Source organism: Pogona vitticeps, chromosome 5 (genome assembly GCF_051106095.1).
Source record: "Pogona vitticeps strain Pit_001003342236 chromosome 5, PviZW2.1, whole genome shotgun sequence".
Lineage (NCBI taxonomy): Eukaryota > Metazoa > Chordata > Lepidosauria > Squamata > Agamidae > Pogona > Pogona vitticeps.
This window is the reverse complement of record NC_135787.1, coordinates 68,191,787-68,210,786: the sequence shown is the minus strand read 5'-3', so window position 1 is coordinate 68,210,786 and position 19,000 is coordinate 68,191,787. Positions and strand designations below refer to the sequence as shown.

Genomic DNA, 19,000 nt, shown 5'->3' with positions numbered 1-19,000 from the left:
GTATGGAATGTTAATCTTTAAAAGTAATTCATAAGTCATTGCAATCATCTCCCCAAATAGTAAATTACTGTTGTTATACCCCCGTGCTTGCCATCATTTTTCATTCCATTTTTAGTTCTTGGGGAATAGGGATCCGAAAAGATAAGACAGTCACTTGAAAATAGGAAGAAAAGAAAATCTCAACATGCCTTCCAAAAAGCATTATAGCAACCCGAAAGTAACAAGAAAAGTAACAGAGAACATAGGAAAAGTAATAATAATGTAAGTCATTACTTTTTAAAAGTAAAGTGGTTATGCCCTTATTATTCCACACATTGTTTCATTTGTAATATGTTCCTTCCAAGCTAAATTATACCCACGAATAAAAAATGCATAACATTTAAAATGGGGCATATTTAAACAAACCATCTCAGTCTTAATTTGATAAGAATCCTGGAGGTCATCGACTCCTCATTAAGAGAGGGAGTGGTCCCCGCCCTGTTAAAGGAGGCAATGATTCATCCACTCCTAAAAAAGCCTAATCTGGACCCAGGTCTAGTAATCAACTATCGACCAGTGGTGAACTTCCCTTTGCTGGGCAAGGTGTTGAAACGTGTGGTGGCTAGCAGCTCCAGGCTCTCCTGGATGAAACGGATTATCTAGATCCATTTCAATTGGGTTTCAGGCCGGGTTATGGGATGGAGACTGCCTTGGTCACCTTGTTTGATGACCTTTACCGGGAGAGAGACAGAGGGAATGCGTCCTTGTTGATTCACCTGGACCTCTCAGCAGCTTTCAACACTATTGACCATGGTGTCTTTCTGGACCAATTGGCTGGGATAGGAATGGGAGGCACCATTTTATGGTGGTTTCACTCCTACCTGGCTGATCAGGTCCAGAAGGTGGTGTTGAGGGACAGTAGTTCTGATCCTCAGGGCTCTATACTGTCCCCCATGCTGTTCAATATCTACATGAAACCACTGGGGGAAGTTGTTTGGGCTGAGGAGTCAGCAATATGCTGACGACACCCAGCTCTACCTCTCATTCTCTACCAATCCAGGTGAGGCAGTTGCCATTCTGAACTCATGGCTGGACTCAATAATGGACTGGATGAGGCTCAATCCAATCAAACTGAGGCTAAATCCAGTCAAGTCGAAAGTGCTGCTGGTAGGTGCTCCACCAGATAGGTTAAAGGGCCATTTCCCTGCCCTAGACAGGGTTACACTCCACCTAAAGGACAAGGTCTGCAGCTTGGGGGTGCTCCTTGACCCAGGTCTGACCTTAGACGCCCAGGTCTGACCTTAGACACCCGACGGATTTTAATTGGATAGCTGTCAGGGTCGCAACTAACCTTTACCTAACTAAGGTAAAGGCTGCATGTCGATCATTCTTCGCTAACCGGATAAGCGAAGCATCAAATCAGCAGGCGGAGCTGTTCCGTATAGTGCGCGACCTATCCAGAACTGGTTTGGGTGATAGGCCTCCCCCTAGTTTTTCGCCTGACCAGTTTGCAGCCTTTTTTAAAGCTAAAGTGGAGGCCATCCGCCGGGACCTCTCTCCGTTTTTGAACACAGTGAGTCGAGCAGAGATGTCCAGCGCTCCGTCTTGCCCGGTGACCTTTGACTCCTTTCAGCCTGTCATCCCTGATACTGTGGCCAAGGTGCTTGACCGCTGTCGTGCCACCACCTCCTCCTTGGACCCTTGCCCGGCCTGGCTAATCAAAGCAGCCAGGCCGATAACAACTGAATGGGCCACTGCAATAATAAATGGGTCTTTCCTTGAGGACAGGTTTCCCTCTGCCCTCAAGGAGACACTCATTAGGCCCATAAGAAAGAAACCTAGCTTGGCGGCGGACGAAATTGGCAATTATAGGCCCGTCGCCAATGTTTCTTTCATGAGCAAAGTGGTGGAGAGGGTGGTGGCCGACCAACTTCAGGCATACTTGGATGAAACAGATGCCTTGGATCCATTCCAGTCGGGCTTCAGGCCGCGCCACGGTACAGAGACGGCATTGGTCGCCCTGTATGATGACCTGTTGAGGGAGGCCGACAGGGGAAAAGTGTCTCTGTTGGTCCTCCTCGACATCTCAGCGGCCTTTGATACCGTCGACCACGGTATCCTCCTGGGGAGGCTCTCCGAGTTGGGAATTGGTGGCTCGGCTCTTGCCTGGCTCCGTTCCTTCTTGGAGGACCGTCCCCAGAGAGTCCAGCTTGGGGAGAGTGTCTCGGCCCCGTGGAGTCTCAATTGTGGGGTTCCACAGGGGTCGATCATCTCCCCAATGCTGTTTAACATCTATATGAGGCCGCTGGGTGGGGTTATCCGGGGATGTGGGGCTTCGTGTCACCAATATGCTGATGACACCCAGCTCTACATCTCCTTTTCACCTGATACAGGTGATGCTGTCCTGTCCCTTCAGCGCTGCCTGGAGGCCGTACTGGGATGGATGCAGGAGAATGGGCTGAGGCTGAACCCGGACAAGACGGAAGTTCTAAGGGTGGGTGGCCCCGTGGTTAGCGGCTTGGAGGACTCTCTCACATTTGGGGGGGCAACTCTGGCCGCGAAGAGTGGGGTCCGCAGTTTGGGCATACATCTGGACCCGACGCTCACCATGGAAACACAGGTGGCGTCGGTAGTCCGTACCGCCTTTTTCCATCTTTGGCGGATTGCCCAGCTGCGGCCCTATCTCGACACGGGGGCACTCACTACCTTGGTGCATGCGCTCGTAATCTCAAGATTAGACCACTGTAACGCGCTCTACGTGGGGCTGCCTTTGAGGCTGATGCGGAAACTTCAGGTGGTGCAGAATGCTGCGGCCAGACTCCTTACCGGAGTGAGAAAATACCAACACATTTCTCCAGCGCTGGCCGCATTGCATTGGCTGCCCATCCGTTTCCGCATCGACTTCAAAGTTCTAATGCTTACTTATAAGGCCCTAAACGGTTTAGGACCTCGATACTTGGCGGAACGCCTGCTCCCACCTAGGTCTACGCGGTTCACCCGCGCGAGTCAGGAGGTGAGGCTGAGGAGCCTGACGCCGAGAGAGGCCCGGAAGGAGAAGACACGAAACCGGGCCTTCTCGGCGGTGGCTCCTCGCCTCTGGAACAACCTTCCTCCAGAGATTCGTGCGGCCCCTACGCTGGGTGTTTTTAAAACTCAATTAAAAACATGGTTATACATCCAGGCCTTCCCTCCAATCAATTCCTGATCCCTTTTCTAATTTTCCTTATATTCCTTTTTGTCTGCTGTGATTGTAATTATTATTTATGTTTATGCACATGTTTTTTAATTGTATTTTATTCTTATTATATGCTGGAAGCCGCCTAGAGTGGACTTATAGTCCAGATAGGTGGGATATAAATTCAATAAATAATAATAATAATAATAATAATAATAATAATAATAATAATAATAATAATAATAATAATAATAATAATAATAATAATAATAATAATAATAATAATAATAATAATAATAATAGGTGGACTCGGTGTCCAGGGATGCCTTCTTATAGCTGCAGAGAATATATCAACTTCACCCTTACCTGGATGAGCAGAGCCTGGCAACAGTCATAGTCACACATGTATTGGTAACAACCAGACTGGACCATTGCAATGCACTATATGTGGGGCAGCCTTTGAAGATGGTCCAGCAACTGCAAGTGGCACATAACTGGGCTGGGCGGCTGGTAAGTGGTATTACGCCAGTTCTGAAAAATTTGCACTGGCTGCCGGTTGCTGCTCGGGCCCAATCCAAAGTGCTTACCTTGACATATGCAGCCCTAAACAGCTTAGGACCTGGTTACCTAAAGGACCGCTTTCTTCCATACAAGCCTACCCATCCTCTAAGATCAGGCCAGGAGGCCTTTCTGAAGGTGCCATACCTGAAAGAGGTGAGGGGGTGGCATATCAAAATTGGGCCTTCTTTCCTGTTGCTCCCCCAGCTTTGGAACACCCTCCCTATAGAGATCCACCTGGCTCCAACACTTTTGGCTTTTTGGCGCCAGGCAAAGACCTTTCTGTTGAGCCAGCATTTTAATTAAATAGTATCCAGGATCTATTAAATAGCAGCAGGATCTATTAATGATAAGTTGACTGTTTTAATATAGGGTATTATTATAATATTGGGTATTTTTAATGGTTTTAGTGTTTTTCTAAAGTTTTAATACTCTTGAACACCGCTCAGAGACCATTGGTAATGGTGCAGCTAAAAAATCTTGCAAATAAATAAATAAAATAAATAAATATAATGAAGAAGCTGTATGAGATCTCATACTTCACCTAGAAAATCCAAAAGCCTGTCTTTTTCATCTCTGAAGTGTGGTATCTAGAGGTTCAGTCTTGTTTGGCAATTTTTTCCCTATAAAAGCTTTTATAGTGTATCATTCATTCATTCATATGCCACTTTTCTCCTAAAGGATCCAAAGTGGCCTAAAGTATTAAGAAAGAAAAAAACAGGTTGCTCTGTTTCCCCGAAAATAAGACCTAGCCTGAAAATCAGCCCTAGTTAAGTGAAACCCCACCCTCCACCCTTGTGCAGCATTGTGCATCAACCAGAAAAAGATGACTGTAAAATAAAACATCCCCTGAAAATGAGCCCTGTCTTATTTTTGGGGAAACACGGTAAAAGCCAAATAATAAATTATTACAATATTTAAAAAGTATTAAACCAGTATCATATTAAAACATAATAAGAACAATACTAAAACCACAAATAAAACACAGAATAAAATGCTCCCTTTAAATAATCCCCTTGGTCAAACCAGTCATTTAAAGGAAAACTTGCCTGAAGAGAAAAGAAGGACAGCAGATGGGACCAGTCTAGCCGCCTGTGGGAGGAAGTTCCAAAGTCTGGAAGCAACAACACCCTCTCCTGTTGTCCCCACCAAACATACCTGTGAAGGTGGTGTGACCCCGAGAAAGGCCTCTCCTGGTAATCTTTATACCCATGTAGACTCATAAAGGGAGATATGGTACTTTAAATAGCTTGGACCCAGGACGTTCAGAGCCTTATAGGTTAAAACCAGCACTTCAAATGGAAATAGATTGACAGTGTAGTTTTTTATTCCTTTTTTACAATGCTTTGGTTGCGTGAACTTTGCTCAACTTATTCTGTCCGCTATAGACATCTCGGTCATTTTATGTATTGCCCTCAGTTCACTGTCGACTGTGCAAATTGTTAATGAAATTAGGTCCAAGTGAGAGACAACCCTCAGACATTTTAAAATGTCACTGAGATCATTGAGAATCAACCTATTCCCCTGTCCAACTACATTTCCCTAAACCATATCTCCTATCAGTCTTGAATATCTCCAGCTATTCATGGCTTTTTAAACAAAGGATACGAAGAGGCAAAAAGCCCTATTGTTTGTTTGGAGATGTATTCTTTGGACCCAAGCCATCATACTCTATATTCTCTGCAAATTAATTTCAAAAGGGCCCACTATTTCTGCCACCTTTCTCTCTCTATTCCTCCTCCATCCCCATTTTAAATTTTCAAAATCTGAGATACTTTTTAAAGTGTCTTAGGCTTTCCTTTGATGTACATATTTTTTGAAATTACCAGTTACCATACATATTCTTTGAAATTACCATACAAGCAGAATGGATTTTGATTTAAAATCATGATTCAAATTGACTTAAACCATGATTTAAATTGTGGTCGTGATTTAAATCAACTTGATTTTTAAAAAAATTTCCAAGCTGCAGAACTTACAATGATTACCCAGTTAATATCTCTGAGTAAATTTTGTAACTTATTTATTTATTTATTTATTTATTTATTGGACTTATATACCGCCCCATAGCGCTACAAGCACTCTCCGGGCGGTTTACAATTTTTAATTATACAGGCTACACATTGCCCCCCCAGCAAGCTGGGTACTCATTTTACCGACCTCGGAAGGATGGAAGGCTGAGTCAACCTTGAGCCGGCTACCTGGGATTTGAACCCCAGGTCGTGAGCACAGTTTTAGCTTGCAGTACAGTGTTTTAACCACTGCGCCACGAGGCTCATTTTGAATATGGAATTTATATTAGGACTAAATCTAGCAAAAGTATGGACTCATACAATATATCTCAGAATGTGCTGTGACTTTCCTACATTTAATGACTTTATTTTTCATTCCAGGCGAAGTCTCAATTACACTAGAGGACGAGGAAGATGTTCCTGAAAATCCACTACTCTTTATTTCTCAATGCAGGCCTATTCAGCTAGGTAATGGATGAACAGAAATGGGCTGTTTCTCTTTGCACCATTTCAGAAGGATTACAGTAATTTAAAACTGCAGTGTAAGGAATCAAGCTAGCATGTCAGTAAAGCTATGGGGCTTATCGCTAAGATTTCATATTACCTTCTCAATTCCCATTTCTGCAGTCCTGGTCTTAGCTTCTAGTTAAATTATCTGTTTCATGAATTAACACATATCATGGCTAAAAATAAGAACACTAAATGTGTAGAGGAATTAGAATTAAACTAAAGGTACAGTTCACTGGAATGCATTTTTATATTGGTCTCCTTTATCCAGCTAGCTCACAGCATTATGTTACATTTGGTTGCTTTTCTTTATTTATATGTTAGTTTTTAAAGAAATGTATCTTGCTCAGCATTGTTCAACCAACACAAACTTGCTTTTCCAACACTGATGTCTGTGTTCCTAAGTTTCAAAATGCAGGAAAATTTCCAAATGAGGGGAAAAAGAAAAACACGCCTCAGTTTACTTACCGTATTTTTCCATTTATAAGATGACCCAATGTATAAGATGACCCCCCGCTTTTCTAACCCCAAAATTAGAAAATTTGATCCTCGCGGGGCTTAGGATGTGGATAACGCAACCGTGAAAGGGCTGCACGATCGCACCCCTTTGATCCTGAAGCCCTTTCATGGCTGCTTTACCCGAAGGGAGCCTTCCCTTCCTTTTTGCTAAGCCTTCCATGTATAAAATGACCCTCAATTTTTTGTCTAATTATTTAAGGAAAAAGTGTAGTTTTATACACAAAAAAATACGGTAGCTTACCTGTCATATATACTGTTTTCACACTGTAAGTATATGACAGGCAATTCTGAGCTCTTGACAGTCATAGGAGAATCACAACACTGCTGATAATCTGCTATCTCAAACAGTTATTTTGTTTTAGTAATACTGACCTTATAAGAGAAGTTTTAAAATTAATCTTATACACAAACTACAGTCAGCTATAATTTGTGCTCTGCCTTATTTCCATAGTTTCCTAAGCATTCTTGGGAATGAAGTAAAGTTAAAAGAAAATTCTCTCACTTACCATCTTTACCTGATCCTGACCCCACCCTACCCAATGCAGGTAACACATATCTGTCTTTCTCTCCTATCCTACCTGATGCAGGTAACTCAACGGTAATACTAGACACTTCAAAAAATCTGCCTTTCATTCCATCTGTAGCAAACGAAGGAGGAAAGCACTGGACTGTTAATGAAGTTAGAGCTCTAATACGTGTGTGGTCAGACAAAAGCATCCAGCAACAACTAGAGGGAACAGTGCGAAACAAAAGAATATTTGAACATGTTGCTGCTAGACTCCAAAAATTTGGGATTGACAGGGACTGGAAGCAATGCAGAACAAAATACAAAAATCTGAAACATGAATACAAGAGTGTTAAAGATGCCAGATATTCAGGCAACACAAGCAAGAGTATGAAGTTTTTTAGAGAGCTGGATGCTATTTTGGGACATGGCAATGCGGACAAAAGCAGCAGATTAGATCATGGCAACAGTGAGAAGCCTGTACAATGGACAGACACGACGACAGAAAAGAACTTCAGAGGTAAGAGTTCTAGCTAGTGACATGGATTTTGAAGCTACTTTTACAGTACTGTTCATATTTAAATAAAGCAAAACATGCTGCTTATATACCGCCCCATAGTGCTTCAAGCACTCTCTGGGCGGTTTACAAGTTAATTATGCAGGCTACACATTGCCCTCCCCTCAAGCAAGCTGGGTACTCATTTTACCGACCTCAGAAGGATAAAAGGCTGAGTCAACCTTGAGCCGGCTACCTGGGATTCGAACCCCAGATCGTGAGCACAGTTTTGGCTGCAGTACAGCGTTTTAACCACTGTGCCACAAGGGTTCAATGCATTAAGTGTAATATATGGAGCAAAGTTTAACACAAACAGTTTCTTTAAAAATTAAGTCAAAGAAAACAACCTGAATGCACAACTCAGTAAGGAATACCTGGGTGTTTCCTGTGTTGTAATTAAAAATTATGCTCCATGAAGAAATATGTGAATAAAACAACAAACCTGGTGTTTTGAGAAATTAGTAAGTGCCACAAAGTGCAGTGAGACGGTGATAACATAAACACAGACACATGTAACCCTACATTTATGCAGCAGAGACCCATTTTCCCAGGGAAGCAACATGGACTATATGCCTCACTTTAGCACCCATTTCCTTACCACCCAACCCTGTGTAATGCAGCGCAGCACAATCTGTGACTTGCTGTCATAAGTGCTACTCATCAGTTATTGACTGTGGCCTATCAGGAGCTTTACAGATGTCTTGTATTTGGTGCTTGCCTGGAATTGGTAAACCGTGTCTATGTGTTTTTCTTTTGGCAAGACAGCACGTGTGGTATTTGAACCAGTTGACTAAACTGATCACAGATTGTGCAAAACTGCAATAGTTTCAATATATTCGCGAAGGCTTTCACGGGTTGTTGTGGGTTTTTCGGGCTCTTCGGCCGTGTTCTGAAGGTTGTTCTTCCTGACGTTTCGCCAGTTTCTGTGGCCGGCATCTTCAGAGTTTATTGGCATGGTAAAAATTCATTCTCAGACCAGCTCTCTGCTCCTTCTAGAAAAGTGGCCTCATCATTAAAATTGTCACCATATTCATTTTTAAAAGATCATGCAATAAATATTTATATTGTGATACTAGTGGACATTTGCTGGAAAGAGAATCATATGCCTGGATAACTTTCATGTGATTGGACATTCATATGATCTTATGATTTAATCAAATAGAACAAACACTCAAATCATCTTTTAATACTGTGATTTTACAAAACACTATGTTATAATCTGTGCCATTTTACACAGCATTACATCAAGATGCTGATATAAAGGACTCACTTAGCAATACAGCAGGAGACCTCAGGCTCACAGAAACAAGGAAGGCAACAGATGCAGGTGAATACAAATATCCTGTACCTAAAGTCCACATGCAAGGTATAAGACTTCTTTCCTATGTACTGTAGTTCAAGGGTTTTTTATAACCATTTTTTTGAAATTATTGCTAGCACTCCACAGCACAGTAGAGAAAGAGAACTATGTAAATGGTCATTTGGAAGAGCAAGTTACCACACACACAAAGGAAGATATAAAAGAAGAAGTGACTGATGTAGGTGAGTAGTGTGCAGCCGTAACTTGTTATGAGGTAGGTTATGGAATATATGAGAAAAAGTCTCTTAGACAATGACATGGAATTGTGGACAATCAAAAAGGGGGTTCAGTAAGTAGCCAACGATAAAGTTGGCTGAAGTGGCTAATACTAAGGTGAAAAGGGGCAGGAGATGTATATATTTCAGTATTTTATATTCAAAGGCTAAAATCCTCTTGCAAAAATCTGTGCATTCAAGGGGAAATCACAAAAGTGGTTTTCATATTTTTCTGACTGTCTACTATACCAGTTTGATGCATGATCAGTTGCAGAGTCTTTATAGACAGCTATCATGACTGCGTACATCTCTTAAGCCACCACTGGTTTGGGCTGTGTGATTCCACCAGGTTTCTGGTCAAAGTGTTTGACAGTCATTTTTCTTTGTTTGCCTCTAAAGCAGTTATATGTTGCACTATCTTGCCTATGTACATTAGGCCTTGGAAAAGTTACTTTTTAAAATAATAAATCCCAGCATCTCCTAGCCAACAAGCTGTGGCCCATAATTCTAGTCTGTTGATACCATGGAAAACTGTAATGCTGGCTGAGGGTGGTAAAAGATATAACCCAGCATGCCTGAAACATACTAAGTTAGGGAACAACGTTCTAGCATGAATGTGTACATGCAATATTCTATGGTATTTTCCCATATGAAATTTCTAAAGTATCCAATAAGAATATAGCCTCTCTTCTTATTAACCCCTCACTTTAATACAGAGATGTGAAATATATGTACATTTTGATACCAAAAACATTTATATATGTATGTATATATGTATGTATTTGTTTATTTGTTTATCTATTTGTTTACTTACTTACTTATATATGTACTTACTATTACTGCATGCACACTATTCTGGGTAGTTCACAACAAGGTAAAATAATCAGACATATAACGGTAAACATACACATAGAGTAGAAGGAATAAAACCAATTTAAAAAAGAAACCAATGGTATGAAGGGACATTATCTCTGTGATGATATAACATGTACCAACCATCCCGAAGCTATGGAAATTTGGGGAGACAATCAAATATTAGTCACACAACAATCATATCAAATTTACTTTGACTATGAAGGGATGATTGCAATGAACACATTAACTTTGCTGTGTTTATGAAGAATAAATTCCACTGCACAACATGTCATCTGGTTCTGTCTGAAACCCTTATTTACATTTTAAAACATTTTGCAAGCACAACAAGATTGTAGGATAGTACTTGTCTCCCAACGCATTACTGCAGCATCTCTGTTCTAAAACAGGCTCCTGCTACCACCAGGTCTTAGCCAGCAGAGGGTGACAAATTACTTTCCAAATAATATACAGTATAGGAAATTGTATAAAGCAGTAACGATTTGTTGAGGAGCTCTACGCTTCCAACATACTGCCAAACTATGGGCTTGATAGTTGCACATGAAGTGAGTTTTAAATTGATGAGAGAAATGTGGAGTTTAATTTTAAGCACAAAAAAAGTATTCATACTGTCAGGGAACAAATAAAAATATTTGTTGTATATTAAATAGATTTAAAATATTCAGCAATAATTGCTTTATGTAGTTAGTGCAGCAAGTTGGAAATAATCTTGAGGGTTTTTGAAAAAAGAAATGAAGCACTACAGCTACTAATCACATTTTCTTGCTCAATATTTGCCAACGGTATCATCTAACAGCCCCACAACCTGATTTGAAGTTAGATAATGCAGTCAGTGACCACTGCACAACCTTGGACATTCACCTCTTTGTTGGGGCAGTCTTCATAGCTGTAATTGAGAGTATGCCTTGCCACATCCTATTCCGAGGACAGGATCACAAAACAGTGAAAAACCAATTGCATTAAAGGTCAGCACTCCACCCCCTTTCAAACAGAAGAAATATAGCAAAGAAAAAAAAAAGCAAATATTGGGAATTCAGTATGATTACCCCGCTAAAACATCTTCCTTCAATTAGTTCTTTTTCCAAGAGAATTCTCAATTGTTATGTGTGCTAACAAAAGAATATGACTCTACACAAAATACTTTGGGTTTTATATTGGTCCTTCTTACTCTTGCTGCAGTTTGCACAAATGGAGTAGCACAAAAGGTGGCACAGGTAAAACCCTTAAATCTTTACCAGAAATGACAGAAAAGGTAGAGTAGAAAATCCACTTTCTAAAATGGGCACAAATTCTTTCAAGATCAGAGTAACGCCATAGGTTGTAACAAAGTCATGTTTGAAAAAAAAAAAAACACCTCTGGACAAGCTCACTCACTCAAGGGACCAACCAACAAAAGTGAATGGTTAGAGATGGGAAACTTTTGAGCCACAACACTCAGAATCACATATGGAACAGGATTGTTGGCCTGTGTATGTTTCTCACCATCCCATTCTGCCCAACTGCTTGGTTTAGTAGTGGAAACAGCTGTGTGAGGGCGGGACACAGGTTGTGCATGTGTGAGAGAGACATGTAGGCTTTGCATTCTCTTTACCAGCCTGACCTACTAGCTGCATGACAATGTCAAGAGAGAGAAAAGGCAAGGGATTCTTTTTTATATATCTCTTCTTGTAGAAATATGTCTAAATTTCATGTGCTGGACTCAACTGAGCACAATATAAATTCATATATGTAAGTACACTATCTGCCTCAAAAAAACTTGCAATTTAAAATAATCTAGTGATTTAACCCACTACTCTGCATCACTGTACTTTTTTATTGTATTTTTGTTATTCTGCTGTATTGTAGGTTTGTGAGTTTTAACCTTGTGAAAACTGCCCAAGTTGTGCTTGCACTAATTGGGTAGTATATGCATTTAATTTAATTTAATTTACATACATACATATGTACAAATTGCATGCTTCTTCCAAACCCTAGACTTTTATGCTAAATTGCTAAATTATTTTCAACCATCAAAACATGTCCAGTCACACTTGGTGGCAATATAATGCCATGTTTCTGACGTGGTGAATGTGAGCAATGCCATATATCTAGCAATTAGCTGTTTAAAAGTTTAGCTCCATCACAGTCATGAGCCAGCATGATTTCAAAAGGTACTGTTAAAGACAAGTGAGCTGTACCATCATTTTATCATGAGACCGGTCCATGATAGTTTGCTACCTGAATGGTGAATAGTTACCCCTGCCTATCCAAGGCAAGATGAACAGTACTCAGAATCAGTCCAGGTACATGGGTTAAAAATTACTTGAACACCTCTTTCTATTCCTGGCAGCAAAGATACCATAATTAGAATTCCTGGATACCTCAGTAAGTTTAGATATCTGGCTGTGAAGACAGAGGTTTGGGAGTTCGATTCCCCACTGTGGCTCCTTCACAGGGGCTGGACTCCATGATCCATAGGGTCCCCTCCAGCTCCACAGTCTTAAGATTATTAAATAACATGTTGCTGCCCTTTCAGGATATCCCAAATCTACTGTTTGAGGAAGTTGCCTCATTTTGTCTAACAGTAGGGTAAGCCTTATATTCTCTATCCAAGAAAAACACCCACAAGCTTACTCAAGGAAATGTCACATCATAGTAAGCTAACCAACTTTTTTTAAAAAAAGCATGCTGCTTATATACCACCCCACACCACTTCAAACACTTCTGGGCAGTTTACAATTTAATTATGCAGGCTACACGTTGCCGCTCTTCCCATCCCAGCAAGCTGGGTATTCAAATTTACCTATCTTGACAAGATGGAAATCTGAGTGAACCTCGAGCCAGCTACCTGGATTGAACCTGGATTGTGAGCAGTTTCAGCTGCAGTACTGCAGTTTAATCACTGCGCCATAAGGCTCCTAAGAAATAGAAAAAGCTTGGACATTTATTCTGATCTACCTGAAGGGCATAATGCTAGGGGAGTGTTCAGTGAGATAGGACAGCATACATCAAATACATATTGTTTTCTTATATTAGAAGTATAGAGTACAGTAGCTGGTATCTTAATATATAATAGTTAAAACTTTTGAATCTTTGGACATCTGCATTTTATCCTCCAAGCGACTGTTTTTCAGATGATTTGGTTATATGAAGCATATGAACTTCGTACACTACATTTCTAAAGTCTACTTTGAATTTCAGCAGTCCCTGAGGATGACGACTCCATTAATACTACTCTAGAAGGCACAGAGTTCCCACACATAAAGCAAGAGCCAATTGACATAGGTGAGTCAACACGTGAATTTGTAAACTATTTCATCCTCTTTACAGAATGGAGGTTTCAGTTTAGAAATATATACCCTTCTGTTGGGGATTCCCTTTTTGTTTTATTCAGCCTATACCAGGGTGATTAGAAGAAGGTAAATTATGATCAAGCAATAAACCACTGGGCAATCTGAGATAGATCAATAAGGATTTCTGACTCCCGGTAGCAGGAACAAAATAACTGTCACCCAATGAAATAAAAACATTGTGTTTGGGGTACAGTATCAGAGCTGAAGTATTAGGTAGAAGACCTGTTAACTTAAAATTTGTTCCAATGGTCAGAACAAACTGCTCGTTTCATAATTCTTAACTTCCTTTTGCACTCGTCTCTGGTGAATATTGAGGCTAGGTAGATCAGATGTCCACCCTCCTCTAAGCTACACAATACATGCACAAGGCATCTCTAATTATCTAATTATCCTAGTAATAAAAAACCTTTTCTCTATGAAGATTTCACACAATTAGTTCCTACAAAATTGTGGATGGGGTGGGTTCAAGCCAACATATCTACTATCTAAAAGACTTTTATTACTTAGGAGCAAGCTTTTAAAAAACACACACAAGCCATGCTTTCCCTGCATCTAGACAAAGGACCTTTATGGCATATATTCAAGCACTATAAACAGAAAATATTTCCCAAGACAATGCACTGACAAGAACATCCTGCTAGAGCTGGGGAAGCATCTAATTCCAGGGGGGGACAAAGCATATAGCCTGCAGGATGCCTACATGCCACTGCCCCCACCATCCCTGTCAGAAAAATCCAAGTGCTTCTGGTGGGAAACAGCATGCATGCATCCCATGTCCCATGCTTCTCACCAGGATCACTGGGATTTTTTTTTTGTTTTATTTTTGGGCAGTGGCGGGGAGAGGGTGAAGCTCCTGATGGGTTTTAGGAGAGGCAAACGCAATCTGGTTCAAAAACACTTGTTACAATATTTACACCACAAATCTTGTAGCTTCAAAACTGTCGGTTTTTAAAGCAATTGCTAGGGTATTTAGAAAGTAATAGCTCTCCTGCTTATTTGGAGTCAATAATTATATTTTAAGCTACTGAGATAAAACAAGTAATGTATTTCGGAGAATAGTGCATATTACATTAGATTGACCAGTCTGAGTGACAATGTCCAGATGTGTCCCTCTTTTCACTCCTTTCAAAAAAGTGTACTGGTGATTATTATGTATGTCCTGGAGTACACAGCAGAGAACAACTTGATTTTAAAACATCCAATCTGATTTCTTTAGGTGGAACTGAAAACAAATAGTATTGTTTTTAACAATTTTACACACACACACACACACACACACACACACACACCATGTCTTTGAGTATAATTTAGTGTTTTAATTGCATTACAATCCTTACCTCAACCATTCTAATGTACATCTCAAAACAGGCCAAATTACTTTTTTTCTGGGAGAATTCACATCAGTGTAGGAGATCTGCAGCAAAGTATTTTCAACTCAATGCTGCACTGAAAAAGCATGACTTCTGTGAAAATTTAAGGATGTAGCCACATCACATGAATGCCATGGTGAATTCCCATATAGTAAGCTAATTTAAGTGATAAGAACATCATGTGAATACTGCTCATTCTGTAAAGTGCCTATTCTCTTCCTGGCATGTCAAAACTAAATGAGGATGATAATGTGCATGATGAACACAGCGGCATGTGTGTTCCATTGACAGAAAAAAAAAAGAAGTACTTCAGAAAGGGACTGAATAAGAAGGAGCACTACAGTTGTGCCTCGCTTTACAATTGCGATCGCAAAACGATGGTTTAAATGGTTTTTTTTTTGCTTTGCGATGATCGGTTCCCTGCTTCGGGAACTGATTCTTTGCAAAACAACGATTTTAAAACAACTGATCGGCGGTTTCAAAATGGCCGCCGGGTAAACAAAATGGCTCCCCGCTGTTTTCTGGGACGGATTCCGCACAAGACAGGCAGCGAAAACGGCTGCCCTATGGAGGATCTTCGCTGGACGGTGAGTTTTGACCCCATTGGAATGCACTGAATGGATGGTTTTTTTTCCGCTTTACAATGTTTTCGCTTAACGGCGAGTTTCCTGGAACTGATTATTGCCGTTAAGCGAGGCACCACTGTACTGACATGCTGTGAACTTCAGAACAAGCTAGGCGCTTTTCTGCTCTCTGCTCTATCAGCAAAGGCCAACCGAAATATATGGGAAATGGTGAGGCAAGCACTAAATTTTACCAAGAATGCTGATGTGTGAAGTGTCTTTTGGGGCATTATTGCAGGGAAAAATCATCAGGCTTAAATGATTCCATACATCTCATTCCACACAATGTCATTCTTATTTTTCCTCCCTCATCAGCTGATCCCCCCACAAACAAGAGTGTTCTTGGAGAGAAGAGCCTTAGTTTGGGAGCAGGATCTCTGAAACTCTTCCTCCTACCAATCCTTCCTTTCAGAAAAATTGAACCAAGTTATCATTTGCCAACATATAATGACTTGTGGCCCTAACTCAGAACCAGGTAAAGTAAGTCTGTATCTGTCGCTGCTGAGTTGGGAGAATACTTGGGAAGCCCATCTTAATTTTTTTCATAGAAAAAATGCCAAGCTAAAACAATACTTCAAATGGATTAGTAGTACATATGGGCAACACTGCTCCTGTTGTGCCATATGAGAAGAACTTGTAAAATTTACTTGTAGCAAGATCTTCTAAAAGTAATAGCTCTCACCAAATGCAAGAGCCCTTAGCCTCACTTTTCAGCTTATAATAATGGTTTGGTTTGCATGCAGAGCAGAATGAAGTGGGGAGCAGAGTTCAGAGATACTAGAGTGCATAGAGTCATATTACCGTGTAGACTGGGAATCTTATTTTTGAATGTTTCCAGAGACATACAGAGGGAAAACTAACACAGCAGGGTGATGGTTAGGCCAGAAGCTGTCTCACTAATGTATTAGGTTTTTTAACTTGCAATGTGTAGGTTCGTTTGTTTTAATTAGCACAGGAGAATCATTCAAACAGGAATCTTCCACCTACAGTCTCAAGTGGTCAAGCCATTCTGCCATTTCAGGTTTCTGCTCATGTATTTGGGGGGGGGGGGGGGAGAAGCAAGTCAACCATTTTTCTCATCTCTTAACAATTGTGCAACGTAAGATATGGTCACCAGATACAATTCATACAATACACTCAAGCTAAGATATCATCATTCCCATGGGGAGAAATGCTCAAATTATGTGTCTCAACCACCAATTGCTGTTTTGAATACCATTTGCCCAAACTACTTTAGGATACTGTATAGAAAAAGATAAAGTTATGTTTCTGTCCACCATGAGCTATTCAATTATTATTTCATGTATTGCATCAACATTGAAAAGGTGGAGCACCACAGCCCTGTCTACCCCTTCAGTTTTGTTGCCCTTGTGCACATGGAATTTACCAAGTCAGAAGCACAGATCTTCTGCTATTTCTGGACAGTTCTGCTTAAGTCACAGTCCTGCTCTTTGCTGGATTCCAGTTAATATGGAAAAATCCTCAGACGTAATAGAAGCTCTCCCTCTTCAGCCATTTGCCTTCCATAGGAGAGCAACATAAATGATGGCAGAGCTGTGCAGAATTAGGGTGCTCCTGCTGCTTATGTGCTGATTTAACACAAGAAAAAGAAACTGAATAAGGTTATAATGATACTATAATGTATAATATAGCCTTATTGGTTTTATTGTTTTTAAATTTGTAAACCGCCCAGAGTAGATCTTTGGTCTAGATGGGTGGGATAGAAATCAAATGAATGAATGAATGAATGAATGAATGAATGAATGAATGAATGAATGAATGAAGATAGAAGGGAGGGGACCATACTATTGGTAACAGTGAGTCAGTCCTTCCAGGAATATCTAAACTCAAGGTATTTTTACATCTGAACTCAAGTATGCCATTTATAGCGATGTTTAGATAACTGTTACATCAGCTGCACATTTTCCCCCTACTGAAACACTGGAATTTTGAGAAGGAGCAGAATGGTAGAAAGGAAGCAGCATTATAAAAGGTGGTGGAATTATGAGATATAAGCACTTTAAGTTCTGAAGAAAATACAGTGGTGCCCCGCATAGCGACGTTAATCCGTTCCGGATTAATCGTCGCTATGTGGAAACATTGCTAAACGGAACGGAAAAACCCATAGGAACGCATTAAACTTCGCTTAATGCGTTCCTATGGGGGATAAACTCACTGTTCAGCGATGTTCCTCCATAGGGGCGGCCATTTTCGGTGCCTCTAAAGCGAGGCAACACAGCGGGGCGGCCATTTTGGAACCGCTGACCAGCTGACTGAAAATGGGGCCTTTGGCATTTTCCCCCAGCTGAGCGGCGGGAGCTTCAAAGGCCCGCCGCTCAGCTGGGAGAAAATGTCGGCAGTCGGTGGCTTTGGAAGGACCCCGAAGCCACCGCTGACCGCCGACATTTGCTTTCCGAGCTCTCAAAGGGCTTCCCCCCCCCCGACATTGGAGAAAGCTCTTTGAGAGCTCGGAAGGCTCTCAGCGGCGGCGGGGGCAGGGTAAAAAAGCTATCGCTATGCGGATTCATCGTTAAACGGGCCACTCATTATACGAGGCACCACTGTAGACAAAAACTTTTGTAAACATTCTATGGCCCCAAAGCACAGTCATTAATGTGTAACTGAGGGAGAGAGGACAAAGTATTAGCATTTAGGCCTCTGCATTGCATGAAACAATTGATTTCATGGGCCTCAACCCAACTGGTATGCACAGCCAGGATGCTTCTACTGTCTGAAACAGTCTGCAGTCAGAAGTCCCTACCTCCACTGCTAGGTTTGAAATGTACTTGCATATTAGATATACTGGAATAGGTTTCCCAGAACATGTAAAACATGTAAAAGGTTTATAATCCACTACAAGATAAGTTATATATGTGCGGCTCCCTGCTTGCATATATTCTCATACTGACTTTAACAAAGTATTAAAATGCAGCATTAAAGTCATATGAACATTGCTCATTCTGATACTTTTTCAATTTAATACTCATACTATATTAATATGAAAAAGACTGATACAATAGATGTTATGTGCCATCAGATCAGAACCAATTTATCTGATAGATCTTCCAATGTTAGTGAGATATTTAAGGAATGGTTTCACCCTTTCCACTCCCCCAGTGAGTTTCCATGGCTAAACAGGGATTTGAACTCTGATCTCCAGAATCCTGGTCAGTCCTTCTATTTACTACACCACACTGAGTATCTACAATACAATAGATAAAACCAAAAGCATTTCAACAAAGCAACAAGACCCATCACCTTTACTGTTTCCCTCTGCCACAAACAGGTACTAACATGTTTTTCTTGACTTGCTCACTAGGTGCTCCCACTTTGGTTGTTAAAACCCCTACCCAGATTAAATCTTTGCCAGATGGCTGCACTAATCATGGCCAACAAGGACTTACAATTGGCAGGGT

At 40.8% G+C, this 19,000-nt stretch overlaps 2 protein-coding genes across 13 annotated transcripts in view; one reads left to right on the top strand and one right to left on the bottom strand.

Moving 5' to 3' along the window:
- Positions 1-19,000, top strand: part of PAICS (phosphoribosylaminoimidazole carboxylase and phosphoribosylaminoimidazolesuccinocarboxamide synthase) — an 84,250-nt gene that overhangs the window by 27,934 nt on the left and 37,316 nt on the right. For 3 of the 11 annotated variants that reach the window (XM_078394656.1, XM_078394655.1, XM_078394648.1), the window contains 5 exons: positions 6,106-6,192; positions 7,338-7,775; positions 9,049-9,138; positions 9,249-9,353; positions 13,440-13,523. In XM_078394656.1, coding sequence (XP_078250782.1) covers positions 6,106-6,192; positions 7,338-7,775; positions 9,049-9,138; positions 9,249-9,353; positions 13,440-13,523 — 804 coding nt within the window. Of the gene's footprint in view, positions 1-6,105; positions 6,193-7,337; positions 7,776-9,048; positions 9,178-9,248; positions 9,354-13,439; positions 13,524-19,000 lie in introns of all 11 variants that reach the window. The other 8 variants (XM_078394657.1, XM_078394649.1, XM_078394658.1 and 5 more) reach the window with 6 other exon arrangements.
- Positions 1-19,000, bottom strand: part of PPAT (phosphoribosyl pyrophosphate amidotransferase) — a 62,753-nt gene that overhangs the window by 21,053 nt on the left and 22,700 nt on the right. The gene's annotated exons all lie outside the window — the stretch shown is intronic.